General features: G+C 42.7%; 1 protein-coding gene across 2 annotated transcripts in view; it reads left to right on the forward strand.

The window, feature by feature from the left end:
• LOC142257219 (free fatty acid receptor 2-like) overlaps positions 1-16,919 on the forward strand; it is a 22,633-nt gene extending 5,714 nt beyond the window's left edge. The window contains exons 2-3 of one of the 2 annotated variants that reach the window (XM_075329366.1): positions 15,435-16,394; positions 16,520-16,919. In XM_075329366.1, the coding sequence (XP_075185481.1) occupies positions 15,435-16,394; positions 16,520-16,532 (973 nt within the window). In that variant the 3' untranslated portion in view covers positions 16,533-16,919. Of the gene's footprint in view, positions 1-15,434 lie in introns of both variants that reach the window. The other variant, XM_075329365.1, reaches the window with a different exon arrangement.
• Positions 16,920-17,191: the final 272 nt, after the last annotated feature.

A 17,191-nucleotide genomic window follows, 5' to 3' on the forward strand; every position in this document is an offset into this window, starting at 1 on the left:
TATATACCAGGAAGAGGTCCAGGTAAGGACTTATATACTAAGAAGGGGCACAGGATAAGGACATATATACTAGGAAGGGGTCCAGGAAAAAGAAATATATATCAGAAAGGGGTCCAGGATAAGGACATATATACCAGGAAAGGGTTCAGGATATAGACTTATATACCAAGAAGGGGCTCAGGATAAGAACATAGATACCATGATGGGGCCCAGGATGAGAACATATATACCAGGAAGAGGCCCAGCATAAGGACATTTACACCAGGAAGAGGCCCAGCATAAGGACATATATACTAGGAAGGGGCCCAGGATAAGAACATAGATACAATGATGCAGCCCTGGATAAGTACATGTATGCCAGGAAGGGGTCCAGGATAAGAAGTTATATACCAGGAAGGGGCTCAGGATAAGAACATAGATACCATGATGGGGTCCAGGATAAGGACATATATACTAGGAAAGGGTCCAGGATAAGGACTTATATACCAAGAAGGTGCTCAGGATAAGAACATAGATACCATGATGGGGCCCAGGATAAGAACATATATACCAGGAAGGGGTCCAGGATTAGGATATATATACCAGGAAGAGGCCCAGGATAAGGACATATATACCAGGAAGGGGCCCAGGATAAGGACTTATATACAAAGAAGGTGCTCAGGATAAGAACATAGATACCATGATGGGGCCCAGGATAAGGACATATATACCAGGAATGGGCCCAGGATGAGAAAATAGATACAATGATGGGACCCAGGATAAGAACATATATACCAGGAAGGGGTCCAGGATAAGGAGTTATATACCAGGAAGGGGTCAAAATAAGGACATATATACCAGGAAGAGGTCCAGGATAACGACATATATACCAAAAATGGGTCCAGAATAAGGACATAAATACCAGGAAGGCGCCCAGGATAAGGACATATATACCAGGAAAGGGCCCAGGATAAGAATATAGATACAATGATGGGGCCCAGGATAAGAACATATATACCAGGAAGGGGCCCAGGATAAGGACATATATACCAGGATGGGAAACATTTTTACTGGGATAGGGGACATATTTACCAGGAAAGGGCCCAGGATAAGGACATATATACCAGGATGGGGCCTAGAATGCGGGACATATATACAAGGATGGGGGACATATTTACTATGAAGGAGCTCAGAATACGGACATATATACCAGAAAGGGGCCCAGGATGATTGACATTACTACATAATAAAGGGAGAGGGGGAGCACATTGTTTGTCTTTATAGAATTTAGACTGCTACAAGGGCCCATACATCTGACCTGCGGGGGGGGGAAGGTCCAAACTTTGCACCAGGGCCCATTGCATTCTAGTTAAGGCCCCGTCACACTAAGCAACATCGCTAGCAACATCGCTGGTAACGAACAACTTTTGTGACGTTGCTAGCGATGTTGCTGTGTGTGACATCCAGCAACAACCTGGCCCCTGCTGTGAGGTCGTTGGTTGTTGCTGAATGTCCTGGGCCATTTTTTAGTTGTTGCTGTCCTGCTGTGAAGCACAGATCGCTGTGTGTGACAGCGAGACAGCAACAACTAAATGTGCAGTGAGCAGGGAGCCAGCTTCTGCTGAGGCTGGTAACTAATGTAAACATCGGGTAACCAAGAAGCCCTGTCCTTGGTTACCCGATATTTACCTTTGATACCAGCCTCCCCCGCTCTCACTGTCAGTGCCGGCTCCAGCTCTGTGCACATGTAGCTGCAGGACACATCAGGCAATTAACCCGATGTGTGCTGTAACTAGGAGAGCAAGGAGCCAGCACTAAGCAGTGTGCGCTGCTCCCTGCTCTGTGCACATTTAGCTGCAGCACACATCAGGCAATTAACCCGATGTGTGCTGTAACTAGGAGAGCAAGGAGCCAGCACTAAGCAGTGTGCGCTGCTCCCTGCTCTGTGCACATTTAGCTGCAGCACACATCGGGTTAATTAACCTGATGTGTGCTGTAACTAGGAGACTGGGGGCTGGTCACTGGTTGCTGGTGAGCTCACCAGCAACTCGTGTAGCCACGCTCCAGCGATCCCTGCCAGGTCAGGTTGCTGGTGGGATCGCTGGAGCGTCGCAGTGTGACAGCTCACCAGCAACCTCCTAGCAACTTACCAGCGATCCCTATCGTTGTTGGGATCGCTGGTAAGTTGCTTAGTGTGACTGGACCTTTACACCACTGAAGGTCAGTTTGGGGTAGGAATAAAGAACCTGACTCTGAAAGGTCTCAATATAGCTTCCCTCTAAGTTCTTGGGGATACAATTATTTCCTATAGCTACCAAACAAATACTTTCAATCGTGTTATTTTGAACATTTAAAAAAAATAGTAAACAGTTGGAATCTGATTGGACCATAAAGCAGATCCCTTTTCTCAATCTTTGTCATACAAGGAGTTTTTAGTATCGTCTTAAGCTTTTACTTTCTGCTGGACGTAGGTGGCCATTATGGTACCAGAGCTTAGCCATACTGGTACCATAGATGCCCCAACAAACTTTCCATGACCTACCACTTATTGGCTGGATTATTGGATGGATACCACTTTTTGGCTGGATTTGGTCATTATATGATGTCGTCAAGGTAGAGGAGAAGTAGAGAGCAAAAAATAGACATGTAGCCCTGCACCACTGGGTTGTACCTTGTGGGGGTCTCACAAGTGAATGGAATAGGACCTGGGCTCCAGAATCCACAGCTGAGGAGTGCTCATCCTGCAGGGTGGCAGACGTCCAGATAATGTTCATATAGAATGTAGAAGAAAAGGACCGCACAATCCAATAGCCAAGTAATACCTCTTTATTCCGTAAAGTGCAGCATAAAAAGCAGGGAGGAGCTTGGTGCAGGCTCCTCAAAGGGACGACGGCCGTTTCGCGTCTGTGTAACAAGCGCGAAACGGCCGTCGTCCCTTTGAGGAGCCTGCACCCAGCTCCCTCCCTGCTTTTTATGCTGCACCTTACGGAATAAAGAAGTATCCCTTGGCTATTGGATTGGGCGGTCCTTTTCTTCTACATTCCGTAGAGAAGGAGTAGGTTGTATCTGTTCCATTGGTACAAGATTAATTCCCAAAAAGTCATTTTATCCTCTATCCAGAACCCTTTTTTTCTGGGTTACAAAGCCCCAATCTCATGGCCAGATAGGTTCCCAGCAGTTGTACCCCCAGGGTGACCCCTAGACCCACCTACTCTTATGTCTATCTTTGCTATTCATCATATATAATCTGCATATTCCAGGTTCTTCTCTCCTTATGACGACTTTTGCCCTTAAGATTCTTCCAGATAACTTGGAAAGGAATGTATCACATCTAACCACATCACTGGATATCATAGATTCCCCTGTGCCATTTACAGTAATGACATTATTTATGGTTCATTTCTTCCTCAAATAAAAGGAAGTTAAATGTATCACATATTTATAGAACCTTGCATCTGACATGGATACAATGTAGCAACTTTTTCCTTGCAGCACATTACATTGTAGCTCTTTATATTGTTGCACCTTAACCACACACAGGAAAGCAATAATATATAAATATTTACAAAACAAATAAAATAAACAAAAAATAAACAAATAAATAGACATAAGAAGATATTAAATTGGATAAGATATAAAAAAAACCTTAAGAAATGTGATATTTCTTCTTCTCGTTTACCCATACAAAGTACCAGACAAAGATAGATATGTGTCCTGTCTGTAAAATTATATTAAGTCCTCGTCTGTCCTATAAAAGGGCAAAATTTAAAATAAAATGGCTGAAAACAGAGAGCAATCCATGGCAGAAGATATGGGAAGAAATTAAATTTTAGTGTTCCCAATTTTTCTCATGACTCTAAAATTCATTATTTTTTCCAGTTCCTATGATCCTCTCTTATGTGATGTAGCAGAGTTGGAGCCGATATAGAGGAGAGAGCATTATGGATGGGCCAACCCGAAGTCTAAAGTTTGGGGCTTGTACCAGACACCTGGTGTCTGGGGCTTGAACTCGAACATGGACTTTTCAGAGAAATCAGTGTCGAAGTTCGGGTGCTCAATAAAGTTTGTTAACCCTAGAATGCGCAACCATAGAAATCTACCATAGAAAACAAGTAACCTAGCAGGCCTGCGAGGCCCCAGGTATGCATTCTAGGGTTAAAAGGCTGCAGCCAATCAACAAGCTTTTTGGCATGGGGAAGATGTCTGGACGCTGCTGTGAACAAAATAAATAAAAACTATGTAGGGTCTCCCCCCTATTTTTGATAACTAGCCAAAGTAAAGCAGACAGCTGGGGGCTGATATTATTAGACTCAGAAGGCCCATGGTTATTTGGCCCTTCCCAGCCTAAAAATAGCAGCCCGCAGCTGCCCCAGAAGTGGTGAATCTATTAGATGCTCCATTTGTGGCGTTTTGCCCTGGGGCGGTGGCAATAGGGGTAATAGTTTATGGGGTTGATGTCAGCTGTGAATTGGCAGCTAGCATCAAGCACATGGGTTAGTAATGGAGAGGCTTATATATTTCCCATATGTATATTCTTGTAAAGTGTACTAGTAATGGAAAGGCGTCTATTGGACACCCAATTACAAATCGGGGTATTGGTTTATGGGGTTGATGTTAGCTGTGATTTGGCAGCTGGCATCAAGCCAAGGAGTTAGTAATGGAGAGGCATCTATCAAACACCCCCTTTACTAACCTGGTAAGTATAGAGTTAAAAAAAATACACACATAGGGAATCCCGGTTACGCTGATGCGGTATCAATCGGGGTATTGGTTTATGGGGTTGATGTCAGCTGTGAATTGATAGCCGGCATGAAGCTCAGGGGTTAGTAATGCAGAAGCGTTTATTGGACACCCCCATTACTAACCCGGTAAGTAAAGAGTTAAAAAAAACACACAGAGAATCCCGGTTACTATGGTGCGGTGGCAATCAGGGTATTGGTTTATGGGGTTGATGTCAGCTGTGAATTGACAACTAGCATCAAGCCCAGGGGTTAGTAATGGAGAGGCGTTTATTGGACACCCCCATTACTAACCTGGTAAGTATAGAGTTAAGAAAAAACACATAGGGAATCCTGGTTACTCTGGTGCAGTGGCAATCAGGGTATTGGTTTATGGGGTTGATGTCAGCTGTGAATTGACAGCTGGCATCAAGCCCAGGGGTTAGTAATAGACAGGTGTTTATTGGACACCCCCATTATTAATCCGGTAAGTATAGAGTTAAAAAAAACACACAGGGATTCCTGGTTGCCCTGGTGAGGTGGCAATCAGGGTATTGGTTTATGGGGTTGATGTCAGCTGTGAATAGACAGCTGGCATCAAGCCCAGGGGTTACTAATGGAGAGACGTTTATTGGACACCCCCATTACTAACCCGGTAAGTATTGAGTTAAAAAAAAAACACACATGGAAAAAACAGTTTATTTGAATAAAGACCCTTCTCCCATACTCTCTCATTCACCAATATATTAATTAAAAATAAATCCTCAACATTCTGATGTAATCCAACGGTGTAATGTCCAACACCCATAGAATCCCATGGAGCCTTGTTCTGAGAAGTTTCTGAGAACAAGGCTCCATAGGTCACTTGTGATCAGTGGCAGCCTGGAATTTCTTATGACTGCCTCCAGCTGTCTGCTTTACCTGCTCTGGTTATCAAAAATAGTTGGGAGCCAACGTCAATTTTTTTTATTTATTCCCTATCCACATTTGTTTTGCAGGGCTGTGGCAGCCCCCTGGCCCTTAGTACGACAATTTCACAGCCATTTGGGTACCCAAATCTTTGGGTCCCATTGACTTATATAGGGTTTGCGTTCACAAATTAAACTTTTAACTAAAGTCCAACCAAACTCGACAAATCCAAACATCCATGGGTCCGCTCATCCCTCGCTGGCATTGTGTAATCCAGGAACACAATGTGCTGGGTCTGCAATGTGTAAACCTGACATAAAGTAGCGCAGATTCTGCCCTGGAGAGTCTCTGAGTCCTATAAAAATCCAATCCTGGATAAAAAAAAATTGGCTTGTAAACTTCAAAGTGCTACATTAAATCTGCCGGCCATCCAACTGCTGCAGAGGAGGAGAAAAAAATAAAAAATGCCATAAAAATCCTCTAGAAGGTGAACAGACGAGGACTATGATTCACCTAGTGTCATCCTATTAAAAAAAAGGGGGTCCCTGGGGTCCGGCAGGGGAGGTCACTAAACTTATTAAATATTCCTATGTTATATCATTGGCAAAATGATCATTTGGAACATTTTTTAACTTATTGGCTTAATTAATTTATGCAAATAAGTAATAAGCACCAGATATAATTCATGTTCCTTTGTATTTTGAGTTATCTTATATGGGGTACGTGTCATCATTTCCGCCCTCCAGTTGCCGGTAGAAAATGTTTCCTCTTGTAGGCTGTCTATAGAAGTTCAATAAACAAATTACATCAAGTGTAACATAGTAAATACAAGTCAGGGCAGTGGGGAGAGGAGGGAGATGCAGCTGCATTATGGCTGAAATAGAGAGATTGAAATAAGTAAGGGGGCTTCTAATTGTCTCAGAGCAAATATATGTAGCATGGAAAAAAGAAGAGCAGGCTCACTCAAAAAGCATTTAAAAGTAGGGCAGTGGGGAGAAGAGGGGGATGCAGCTGCATTATCTCTACCCCACTAAGATTGAGATAAGTAAGAGGGGCTCCTGATTGTATCAGAGAAAATATCTGTAATATGGCAAAAAGAAGAGCAGGTTCACTCATCGATTATTTAAAAGTAGGGCAGTGGGGAGAAGAGGGGGATGCAGCTGCATTATCTGTACTCCACTGAGATTGAGATAAGTAAAGGGGGCTCATAATTGTATCAGAGAAAATATCTGTAATATGGCAAAAAGAAGAGCGGGCTCACTCATCAATTATTTAAATGACAGGCCAGTGGGAAAGGAGGGGGTTGCAGCTGCATCATCTCTACCCCCACTGAGATTGAGATAAGTAAGGGGGGCTTCTGATTGTCTAAGAACAAATATTTGTAACATAGGAAAAAGAAGACAAGCTTAGTTCAAAAAGCATTTAGAAGATAGTGCATTGGGGAGAGGAGGGGGATGCAGCTGCATCAGCTTTGCCCCACTGAGATTGAGATAAGTAAGGGGGGCTTCTGATTGTCTGAGAATAAATATCTGTAACATGGCAAAAAAAACAGCCAGCTAACTTAACAAGTATGTTAAAGACAGGGGAGGGGGGAGAGGAGGGGGATGCAGCTGCATTATATCTACCAAACTGAGATTGAAATAAGTAAAGGGGGATTCTAATTGTGTCAGAGCAAATATTTGTAACATGGCAAAAACAAGAGCAGGATCACTCAACAAACATTTAAAAGACAGGGCAATGGGGAGAGGAGGGAGATGCAGCTACATTATGTCTGCCCAATTGAGATTGAGAAAAGTAAGGGGAGCTTCTGATTGTGTCATCGCAAATATTTGTAACAAGGCAAAAAGAAGAGTGGGCTCACCCAGCATGCATTTAAAAGACAGGACAGTGGGGAGAGGAGGGGGATACAGCTGCACTATATATGCCCCAGTGAAATTGAGATAAGTAAAGAGGGTTTCTGAATGTGTTAGAGCAAATATCTGTAACATTGCAAAAAGAACAGCAGGCTTTTATAAGAGAAAGCAATGGGGAGAGGAGGGGGATGCAGCTGCATTATTTCTGCCCAACTGAGATTAAGATAAGTAAGGGGGGCTCCTGATGGTTTAGAGTAAATATCTCTAACATTGCAAAAAGAACATGAGGCTTTTATAAGACAAAGCAATGGGGAGAGGAGGGGGATGCAGCTGCATTATGTCTTCCCCACTGAGATTGAGATAAGTAAGGGGGGCTTCTGATTGTCTAAGATCAAATATCTGTAACATTGCAAAAAGAAGAGCAGGGTCACTCAACAAGCATTTAAAAGAGGGTAGTGGGGAGAGGAGGGGGATGCAGCTGCAGCTTCTTAGCCAACGCATTCTGTCAGGCTGAATTAAGTCACAGAGAAGTGAAAGATGTAGGGGAGACATCTGATTGGCTCAAAACTGTGACAAATGTGACATGGAAAAGCATTTGGCAAACATTAGCTCTTTCATCATTCTCAGCTTCCCCATTGATCGATGTGTCCTAGAAGAATGAGCTCTGGGTAAATGACAGATAATCAGCCCTCAAAGAAATCATCGATAATGTGTGTTAGTAAATATTGAGACATTTGAGAATCTTTACGAAAACCCGCCAAACCCTAATATGAAGTAATTGTTAAGTTCCAACATGGATACATTTATTTCAGTTTAGTGAGCGTGTCACCATAGAGTATAGCAGTACAGTAGTTATATAGTTGTACATAAGAGCAGTATTATAGTAGATATTTTCTTGTACATAGGGGGCAGTATTATAGTAGTTATATTCTTGTACATAGGAGCAGTATTATAGTAATTATATTCTTGTACATAGGGAGCAGTATTATAGTAGTTATATTCTTGTATATAGGGGCAGTATTATAGTAGTTATACTCTTGTACATAGGGGTAGTATTATAGTAGTTATATTCTTGTACATAGGGGCAGTATTATAGTAGTTATATTCTTGTACATAGGGGCAGTATTATAGTAGTTATATTCTTGTATATAGGGGCAGTATTATAGTAGTTATATTCTTGTACATAGGAGCAGTATTATAGTAATTATATTCTTGTACATAGGGAGCAGTATTATAGTAGTTATACTCTTGTATATAGGGGTAGTATTATAGTAGTTATATTCTTGTACATAGGGGCAGTATTATAGTAGTTATATTCTTGTATATAGGGGCAGTATTATAGTAGTTATATTCTTGTACATAGGGGGCAGTATTATAGTAGTTATATTCTTGTACATAGGGGCAGTATTATAATAGATATATTCCTGTACATAGGGGGCAGTATTATAGTAGTTATATTCTTGTACATAGGGGCAGTATTATAATAGTTATATTCTTGTACATAGGGAGCAGTATTATAGTAGTTATATTCTTGTACATAGGGGCAGTATTATAGTAGTTATATTCTTGTACATAGGGGCAGTATTATAGTAGTTATATTCTTGTACATAGGGGCAGTATTATAGTAGATATATTCCTGTACATAGGGGGCAGTATTATAGTAGATATATTTCTGTACATAGGGGGCAGTATTATAGTAGATATATTCCTGTACATAGGGGGCAGTATTATAGTAGATATATTCCTGTACATAGGGGGCAGTATTATAGTAGATATATTCCTGTACATAGGGGGCAGTATTATAGTAGTTATATTCTTGTACATAGGGGGCAGTATTATAGTAGATATATTCCTGTACATAGGGGGCAGTATTATAGTAGATATATTCCTGTACATAGGGGGCAGTATTATAGTAGTTATATTCTTGTACATAGGGGGCAGTATTATAGTAGATATATTCTTGTACATAGGGGCAGTATTATAGTAGTTATATTCTTGTACATAGGGGGCAGTATTATAGCAGTTATATTCTTGTACATAGGAGGCAGTATTGTAGTAGTTATATTCTTGTACATAGGGGGCAGTATTATAGTAGTTATATTCTTGTACATAGGGGGCAGTATTATAGTGATTATATTCTTGTACATAAGGGGCAGTATTATAGTAGATATATTCCTGTACATAGGGGGCAGTATTATAGTAGATATATTCCTGTACATAGGGGGCAGTATTATAGTAGTTATATTCTTGTACATAGGGGGCAGTATTATAGTAGTTATATTCTTGTACATAGGGGGCAGTATTATAGTAGTTATATTCTTGTACATAGGGGGCAGTATTATAGTAGATATATTTCTGTACATAGGGGGCACTATTATAATCGTTATAGTCTGATGTTACACAGGGTGATTCATAACAAAAACAATAATTTAGTAAAACCTATTCCATGAGATGATATCATTGTGTTAGGAATATATCTTGCTTTGTTGAGATTATGAAATTCACCTGCTTAAGACTCAGATCCTGTCATGAAGGAAATAAACTCCTCTTGTGAAATCTCGGGGATCCCCTGTAGTGTATGGGGTTTGTTTTTCTGCCTCTTGATTTCTTTGTTGCTTGCGCTCACAATAGGGCCTCGCATTCCCGGCAATGCTGTGTACTGGACGTGTCTCCTCAGCGGCAGCTGTGTCAATAAGACATTTATGGGCTGTCCTCTATCAGGACGGATAGGAGAGGATAGCAGCAGTCAGGCTGTGACACCAGATACTGATGTGCGCCTTATCACTAGTCACTGTTGACTCTGCCCACATCATGTAATCTGCGACAAGCGGGATAATTAACTGGAAGCTCAACTGATAAAGCCAGGCTTATGGAGAAATTAATGAGCAATTAAAAATATTATTAATCCGCCTGCTAGAGGAAATAATTAATAGGAGCAAATCATGAAAAGGCAGTTCACAGACATATTGAAAGGAGCATATGTGCATTGGTTTATTTCAGAAATATTATTATTATTATTATTATTATTATTATTATTAGCAGTATTATTATCATTATTATTTATGAAAATACTAACTCTCATATATATATATATATATATATATATATATATATATATATATATATATATATATATATATATATATACACACACACACACATACATATATTTACATATTTATTTATACATTTTATATATATATATATATATAAAAAAATATATATAATGTATAAATATATAATATAATTGTTAATTATATATTCTCTCTCTCTCTCTCTCTATGTGTAAATATATATAAATATACATTATATTTATATATATTGCATATATAATTTATCTTATATTTGTATATATATACACATACACATACATACATACACATACATACATACACATACTAGCTGTAGTACCCGGGCATTGCCCGGGATTGTAACTGTCTCTCTCCCTGTCTGTCTCTTTCCTTGTCCGTCTGTGTCTATGTCTCTGTATTTGTATCAGTGTGTCTGTCTCCATCTCTGTGTCTGTCTCTATGTGTGTGTCTGTCTGTCTCTTTCCCCGTCTGTCTCTTCCCCATCTGTCTCTTAACCAGTCTCTCTTTCCAGGGCTGTCTCTGTCTCTCACACATAAGCTTTTTATGCTAATAGTTTATTTTGTTCCAATAGCCACCACTGACAGTTGCTATTTATAACTATAGCTTCCAGCTCCATTCAGTTTAATGGTAGTCCTCACTCATCACTAGTTACCAGTACTGAGCACCCGAGCATGGTAGTGCCCGCTCATCACTAGTTACCAGTACTGAGCACCCGAGCATGGTAGTGTCCGCTCATCACTAGTTACCAGTACTGAGCACCCGAGCATGGTAGTGCCCGCTCATCACTAGTTACCAGTACTGAGCACCTGAGCATGGTAGTGCCCGCTCATCACTAGTTACCAGTACTGAGCACCCGAGCATGGTAGTGCCCGCTCATCACTAGTTACCAGTACTGAGCACCCGAGCATGGTAGTGCCCGCTCATCACTAGTTACCAGTACTGAGCACCCGAGCATGGTAGTACCCGCTCATCACTAGTTACCAGTACTGAGCACCCGAGCATGGTAGTGCCCGCTCATCACTAGTTACCAGTACTGAGCACCTGAGCATGGTAGTGCCCGCTCATCACTAGTTACCAGTACTGAGCACCTGAGCATGGTAGTGCCCGCTCATCACTAGTTACGAGTACTGAGCACCCAAGCATGGTAGTGCCCACTCATCACTAGTTACCAGTACTGAGCACCTGAGCATGGTAGTGCCCGCTCATCACTAGTTACCAGTAGAGAGCACCTGAGCATGGTAGTGCCCGCTCATCACTAGTTACCAGTACTGAGCACCTGAGCATGGTAGTGCCCGCTCATCACTAGTTACCAGTACTGAGCACCTGAGCATGGTAGTGCCCGCTCATCACTAGTTACCAGTACTGAGCACCCAAGCATGGTAGTGCCCGCTCATCACTAGTTACCAGTACTGAGCACCTGAGCATGGTAGTGCCCGCTCATCACTAGTTACCAGTACTGAGCACCTGAGCATGGTAGTGCCCGCTCATCACTAGTTACCAGTACTGAGCACCCAAGCATGGTAGTGCCCACTCATCACTAGTTACCAGTACTGAGCACCTGAGCATGGTAGTGCCCGCTCATCACTAGTTACCAGTACTGAGCACCCGAGCATGGTAGTGCCCGCTCATCACTAGTTACCAGTACTGAGCACCTGAGCATGGTAGTGCTCGCTCATCACTAGTTACCAGTACTGAGCACCTGAGCATGGTAGTGCCCGCTCATCACTAGTTACCAGTACTGAGCACCCAAGCATGGTAGTGCCCGCTCATCACTAGTTACCAGTACTGAGCACCTGAGCATGGTAGTGCCCGCTCATCACTAGTTACCAGTACTGAGCAACTGAGCATGAGAACATCAAAAAAGTTGAAAACGCGTGGCTGCATCCATTACATATTTTATCCCTGTTAAAGAAGAAGAACCGATCCATGCAAATTATCTGATCAACAACCGACATTTAATGAAAGATATTTATTGCCGCACTCACGACAGCCGCTGACCCGGCGAGCACGGAACGGTTCAATTAATGTCTGGCTGAATAGATTATTTTATAACGAGTCATATAATAAAAGCTGATGGGGATAGTTTCATATCCGGCTCGGAAATCTTTACTGTTTAATAGGGAAATAAAAAATTATATCTTTCATTATAAATGGGCTAGGAAGAAATGGAGGAGAAGCTTTAGTCTGTAGATTGTGCACAGGGTGTTCATTTATCCTTCCACTCACATCCCAATATATCTGGCCATAATATCACTTGCACTCTGCATTCCCCATTGCAGACTCTATCTATAGTTTTCAGTTGTCTCTGAGCTGGTGGGTGAAGACAAGCTGCCATGATGTCTCTCATACACTGCACACCCAGGTTTGAGAGATTCCTGCTCTCCCATCTATGGTATATATACATCATGTTGAATAGTACCAGCAGAATGAATGACAATATAAACTGTAAATTGATCACTAGGTGGTCACGATGACTTCGGGATAGCAGGCAACCAGGGCTACTAAACTGTCCCTCAAGCTAAGGGGACCCTATGCTATCGCTATTCTCAAAGATACTCCTGATGGTGGAGAGGCCTGAGTCTCCTTTCTAGTCCTGTTACTGACTAGTCCTAATCTAATTCCCCCTCCCCCTCTCCCAGGGAGGGATGGGATGGCATAGGAGTATGTTGAAACCATAGAAAAAGATTGACAAAGGAAAATGAAAACTGGCCCTGCTCCTGACCAGCCCTTAATTTCAGGGATACTCCTGATGGTGGAGATGCCCGAGTCTCCTTCCTGGCCCTGCTCCTGACCAATCCTGATCTGATTCCTCCTCCCACAGGGAAGGATGGGAGAGGACTGTGTTGAAACCACAGAAAAAGATTGGCAAAGGAAAACCAAAACTGGCCCTGCTCCTGACCAGCTCTTAATTTCAGGGATACTCCTGATGGTGGAGATGCCTGAGTCTCCTTCCTGGCCCTGCTCCCGACCAGCCCTTAATGTCAAGGATACTCCTGATGATGGAGATGCCCGAGTCTCCTTCCTGGCCTTGCTCCTGACCAGTCCTGATCTGATTCCTCCTCCCACAGGGAAGGATGGGACAGGAGTGTGTTGAAACCACAGAAAAAGATTGACAAAGGAAAAACAAAACTGGCCCTGCTCCTGACCAGCCCTTAATCTCAAGGATACTCCTGATGGTAGAGATGCCTGAGTCTCCTTCCTGGCCCTGCTCCTGACCATTCCTGATCTGATTTCTCCTCCCACAGGGAAGGATGGGGCAGGAGTGTGTTGAAACCACAGAAAAAGATTGACAAAGGAAAACCAGAACTCTGTCACACAGCACACACACAAAAGGTAAAGACAATAAGAGATTCAGGAGAAAAAAAAAAGAGCAGGAAGGAAGTATAAAACAACAGGGGTAAACGCAACAACCACACCAAGCAAAAGACCCAGTTTTCACCAGTAAATCTGAAACACCACATCTCAGGAGTGTCTTGAAACCACAAAAAAGCCAGACAAGGGAAAACCAAAACTCTGTCACACAGCACGCACATAGGATAAGACAATAAGAGTGTCAAGAGGAAAACAAGAGCAGGAAGGAAGCACAAAAGAACAGGGGGTTGACTCCATAACCGCACCAAGCAAAAAAGCACAACTTTCACTAGAGAGTCTGGGACACCACACCTCACAGGCCAACATAGAATAAACTATAGCTGGCATGGGTAGAATGATTCCACCAGCATAAATAGGAGGAGGCAGATGTGATAGGCCTCCTGACAACATGTTATTAAAGAAGCAAACATATTAACAGAGAATAACTCTTGCTAGCCTGCCTATGAATCAGTACAAAGCAGGTCGATGCCTGAGTCTGCCTGTGTTGATCCCAGACACCAGATAACCCACCAGGCAGAGAGACAGAATCTGCAATCTGAATAGAGTCCAACACCGACATGACAGTAGGCGAAGTTTTTGCAAAACGTCTTGTGACATAGGTTGAGATAAAACACTTACTAGAAAGCTGCACTGATATGTCTGTGTCTGTGCCTTTTTTTCCCTCTTCCTTTCATTCTGTTATACCTAATACTCTTACGCATGCCCTTTCTCAATGGGGATGTTCTTAATGGCAGATTTCCTTTAAAGGGGTTGTCCTCTACTTGGACAACCCTTTCTCATTCCCTATGTTTGCTGCCTTTAATATAAAGAAGTCTATACTCATCCTCCATGCCGGTGCCTTTCCAGCGGTGCCGGCACACGTGGTGAGGTTGTTACTTTAAGTGAACCCTGCTCTCCAGTACAGCAGGAGTTAATCCCTGCTAGCTTGTGATCATCTGCTGGGAGATCAGGCTGCTGATTACCAACTGCCTTCACCCTTTACAAGGCTCTGGATACTGGGGTTGAGTGCCGGATATAGCTTTGCTTCCTGGTTCCTGTGGTTATCCTGTATATGGTGATCTACAAGTTACGGTTTCGCCTGGTGTGTGAGTCCTACAGTTGTGCATTAATTGCATACCCCTTTTGCTTTACCCCTCAGTTCACATACTGTCCCCCCTTCACATTTAAGGGCAGTGTGTGCGAGATTTTGTCTACCCTTGTCTGTGCCTATTTGGGGAGTTTTGGTTACTGGGTTTCCGGCCCGTTCCAGGGGTGGGGGAGAGTAGCATTAGGGCTTGGACAGGAGACAGGGTCACGCTGGGGGCTCGAACCTGGCTACCATTAAGCCTACTTTCGAGATAAGGGACAAAAATCAATTAATATGGCTTATCAGTCAAGGGTTAAACTGTAATTGTAAATCATATGGAGATAATGCCAAAAAAATGTAAACATGTAGACCAACCTCAGCAATCAAAGTTCCAACACCTTTTTAAGTTATTAATGATTTTTTTATATTTTGTTCTTTTTTTTAGAGGCTCTCATGGTATTGAGCAGAACCATCAGCTGGTCCTGGCCGTCTACATTTTCACTTTCCTGACTGGTCTACCTTCCAACTTGTTGGCTTTCTACGCTTTCCAAGTCAAGGTTCGTAAGAAGCCAACACCGGTGGACATCCTTCTCCTCAACCTGACAATCTCAGACCTCGTCTTGCTCCTCTTCCTTCCTCTGAAGATGCGGGAGGCTGCCTCAGGGATGATTTGGGATATGCCACTTTTTCTTTGTGCCATTACAGGTTTTTGCTATTTTAGTAGCATCTACATCAGCACTTTGTTCCTCATGGCCGTCAGCATAGAGCGATATCTCGGAGTGGCTTTTCCAATAAAGTACAAACTTCACCGAAAACCTTCTTATGCGATTTTCGCGAGCATCCTCTTCTGGTTTCTGGCCTGTGCTCACTGCAGCATTGTGTATGTGGTCCAGTACTGTATACCCCACAACGAGACCTTCACCGAGAACAAATGCTATGACCAATTTAATGAGGATCAACTAAAGATTCTTCTCCCGGTACGACTTGAATTAGGTGTGGTCCTCTTCTTCATTCCGTCCATTATAACTCTTTTTTGTTACATAAACTTTGTACGAATTCTGATGTCCCTTCCCAACATCCAAAAGAAGAGGAAGCAGCGAGCCATCGGCTTGGCCTTGGCCACTCTTACCAACTTTTGCATCTGCTTTGCGCCATACAATATATCTCATATCGTTGGGTTCATACAGAATGAGAGTCCACAATGGAGGGTGAATGCTCTTCTACTCAGCACGTTCAATGCCGCGTTGGATCCAATTATTTTTTATTACACGTCAACGACTGTCAAGAAAACATTTTTCAACTTTATAGGTAACATCTTAATGAAGTTGAGGAACCTCTGGCCGTGTAAGAAGTTCTGTTCAACCCTGGATGATGCTCCATTTAGAAGAGAAAGCAATACAGAGAGGTCCTCCACTTAAGACAACAGAGAGGCCCTCCACTTTAGAGCACAGAAAAGACCCCCACTTAAGACTACAGAGAATTCCTCCACTTAAGACAACTGAGAGGTCCTCAACTTAAGACCACAGAAAGGTCCTCCACTTAAGACTACAGAGAGGTCCTTCACTTAAGACTACACAGAGGTCCTGCACTTAAAACCACAGAAAAGTCCTCCACTTAAGAGCACAGAGAAGTCCTTCACTTCCTCCACTTAAGACAACAGAGAGGTCCTCCACGTAAGGCCACAGAGAGGTCCTTCACTTAAGACTACAGAGAGGTTCTCCATTTAAGGCAAAAGAGAGGTCCTCCACTTAAGACCACTGAGAAGTCCTCCACTTCCTCCACTTAAGACCACAGAGAGGTCCTCCATTACACAGAGATCCTCCACTTAAGATTATAGAGAGGTCCTTCCCTTAAGACTATAGAGAGGTCCTCCACTTAAGACAACAGAGAGGTCCTCCACTTAAGACAACAGAGAGGTCCTCCACTTAAGACAACAGAGAGGTCCTCCACTTAAGACAACAGAGAGGTCCTCCACTTAAGACAACAGAGAGGTCCTCCACTTAAGACAACAGAGAGGTCCTCCACTTAAGACAACAGAGAGGTCCTCCACTTAAGACAACAGAGAGGTCCTCCACTTAAGACAACAGAGAGGTCCTCCACTTAAGACCACAGAGAGGTCCTCCACTTAAGACCACAGAGAGGTCCTCCACTTAAGACCACAGAGAGGTCCTCCACTTAAGACCACAGAGAGGTCCTCCACTT

Source organism: Anomaloglossus baeobatrachus, chromosome 11 (genome assembly GCF_048569485.1).
Source record: "Anomaloglossus baeobatrachus isolate aAnoBae1 chromosome 11, aAnoBae1.hap1, whole genome shotgun sequence".
NCBI classification, from domain to species: Eukaryota; Metazoa; Chordata; class Amphibia; order Anura; family Aromobatidae; genus Anomaloglossus; species Anomaloglossus baeobatrachus.